The following is a 2,661-nucleotide window of genomic DNA, read 5'->3' as shown; positions in this document are numbered from 1 at the left end:
GCGTTGTTGGTGCCATTCAAGTGTTCAACACACAACCCATTTCCCATACATTTTAAGACCATTTTGATTCAATAACGGCAAACGTATTTCAAATTAGTTCTCCAAAACCTGATGTAGTGCTTATATAAGGTATTTAACATGTAATTTCTGTATATGATATTGCATTAAGATTACCGAATTAAATCTTAAAATTTTTGTTAATCAAGGAGTACGAATTTGAGAAACTCTAATTATCGAATATAACCCAAAACGATGGCCCAAATGAAACTAGCCCAACACCATTTATCTTTTCTACGTAGACACAAACATACACTCCCAATCAAGTATGATTACGGGCCGGGTTGCTATGTTATTCATCTTGGAAGCGGTTTACAGGGCCCAATAGGCCCAGCGAAGTACAAATCCATTTTTTACGGTTCCACGTGTTAGTTTTTATGGTTTTTTACTGTTTGGTCAGTTCATCATTATATATGCTTGTATCTGTGCACGTCCCAAAAATGGTACTGTACTTTAATAATTATGATTATCTAATCATTTTAGTTAAAACTTAATTATCTTAATTAATAAATCTAATTATGTAATTAATGTTTAGTTGGTGGCAGCACGAGAAGTATTGCTCTTTTACGTACCACCACTCCGTAGTAGTAGCACAATAACACATCTTTAATCTTTTACTAATGATAGCCTCTTATTAAAAAAAACTACACACTTGCTTCCATTAAATTTTTCTATACAGATTTCTAATGAAGAATATAGATGGAGTATTTTAAAACTACACACTTGCTTCCATTAAATTTTTTGCACGAGATAGTCCACGCATATCACGGAAGATTTTTTGAGTCATTATCTGCTTAATCGAATTTGTCAAAGTGAACTATTTCCATATACGAGTATATTACAAAAATCATATGTAAAAGTAAAACATTTGGAATAAAATTTTATTCAAGATTCCATAGAGAGAAAATGGAGTGTACAAAATTACTACTCTCATTTGCAGTCGGGCAAGGGTGGCCCACACAAACACTTATTGTGAAAAAACGACAAATAATCCATTTCCTGAAATACCCCGCCGGTCGGAATCCGGCCGCACAGCCGGTTGTAGCTAACATTCACAAACGTCAGCGGCTCGAGCCCCGCCGGCAACGATCCGAATATCTTATTATGGTTCATGTCCAAGTACCTCAACTGGTACGGAATCTCCACTTTAGTCAGGTCAAACGCAAACATATTCCTCGACAGGTCAGCATTCTCAATGCTCTTACTCTTCCCGAACAGGCCCGAAGCGTCCCCTTCGAGCCTGTTCCGCTCCAGCTGAAGTGTCGTGAAGTTGAACTTGCCCCAGCCCTTGGGGATGCTCCCCGAGAGCTGGTTGTGCGACAGGTCAATGTACATCAGGCTCGCTGGGATATCCCCCAACGCTTCTGGGATGCTCCCAGTGAGCCTGTTCCTGTCCAGGCTCAGGCCCGTCAGGAGCCTGAGCTGGGCCAGGGAGGGAGGGATTGAGCCAGTGAGGTTGTTGAAGGATAGGTAGAGGCCGGTGAGGTTCTTGAGCTGGCTGAGGAAGGGCGGGATGGGGCCGGAGACGTTGGTCCAGGTGATGGTGAGGCTTTGGAGGTTGGTTAGCTTCGTGATGGCGGGTGGGATCGAGCCGATGAGGTTTGGGAGTTTGTGGAAGGTTAGGGATGTGAGGTGGGGGAGGTCGCCAATGGCATCCGGGATGGGCCCTGCGACGTCGTCCGCGGTGATGAGATTGAATCTGGTGATGCGGTTTGTGAGGCGGTCGCACTTGACTATGTACCTTTTGACACATTAAAAAAGAAAAACAATATATTATATCTGTGTAAATAGAACTGAAATCACTATATAAGTAGCAAAATTGAAATCACTATATAAGTAGAAGATGCAACAACATACTAATAAATAAAAGAAAAAAATAAAAATATAAGAATATTTTATAATGGTGTAAAGTGTAAATAAATAACTGAGATGACTGTATAAGTACCAAGTGCAGCAGTCGGTGTCGGGGTTCCACGAGGAGAAGTCATATGAGTTGTTGAAGTGTTGTTTGATTTTGAGGAGGACTTTCTTGTCTTGAGGGTGGCATCGAACTGATTTGGAGAATGTGGGTTGGGATAGGATGGCTATGAGAGAGAGGATGAGGAGGAGAGAGAGGCTCCTCATGATGCTTGCTTCTTCTTTTTTTTCTCTCAATTCATTATCTACAAAGTTGTAATGTAAGTATCAATGAGAAGGCACATGGTTTGGTTTAATGTATGTATGAGTTTGTGGTCGAATAGGAACTTGATTTTAATGGATTTATTGATGAGGAAGAGGGAGGGGTTAGCTAGGGGAGAGTTATGTAGAGATTAGGACAACTGGATTATTGAAGGAGTATACGCGTATGTTTAAATTATTTATTAGTATTTTGACTTCAATCTTGAAATTCAGACATTTCATGATCTTATCTATCAAGGTCAATAATAGACCACTCATAGTGCGAGCTTCATGCTACTTGTTTATACTTGTAATACTATAAGAAAAGCCAAATGGTCTACGGCAGCAATTATGTTTATGTCGGTTTTGAACTTGGGGGTGTGTACAATTTGTTTTTGAACACGAGATATTTATCATACGAAGATATTTTGCTTTTAGTTATGAGAT

General features: G+C 39.9%; 1 protein-coding gene across 1 annotated transcript; it reads right to left on the bottom strand.

Moving 5' to 3' along the window:
- Positions 1-909: 909 nt before the first annotated feature.
- Positions 910-2,329, bottom strand: LOC125196181 (polygalacturonase inhibitor-like). Its single transcript, XM_048094589.1, has 2 exons — positions 2,003-2,329; positions 910-1,798 (listed from the first exon to the last, which is right to left on the bottom strand). The coding sequence occupies exons 1-2, from the start codon at positions 2,179-2,181 to the stop codon at positions 988-990; spliced, it is 990 nt and encodes a 329-aa protein (XP_047950546.1). The 5' UTR covers positions 2,182-2,329; the 3' UTR covers positions 910-987.
- Positions 2,330-2,661: the final 332 nt, after the last annotated feature.

The sequence above is a fragment of the Salvia hispanica genome, chromosome 6, assembly GCF_023119035.1.
Source record: "Salvia hispanica cultivar TCC Black 2014 chromosome 6, UniMelb_Shisp_WGS_1.0, whole genome shotgun sequence".
Classification (NCBI taxonomy): Eukaryota; Viridiplantae; Streptophyta; class Magnoliopsida; order Lamiales; family Lamiaceae; genus Salvia; species Salvia hispanica.
Note: the sequence above shows the minus strand (reverse complement) of the source record. Positions and strands in the feature narration are given on the sequence as shown.

Excerpts from the sequence above, each read along its gene's own strand:
- LOC125196181 (XM_048094589.1), bottom strand. The coding sequence starts at position 2,181 with ATGAGGAGCCTCTCTCTCCTCCTCATCCTCTCTCTCATAGCCATCCTA. Across the intron at positions 1,799-2,002 it reads GACACCGACTGCTGCACTTG|GTACATAGTCAAGTGCGACC; the intron begins GTACTTATACAG and ends ATGTGTCAAAAG.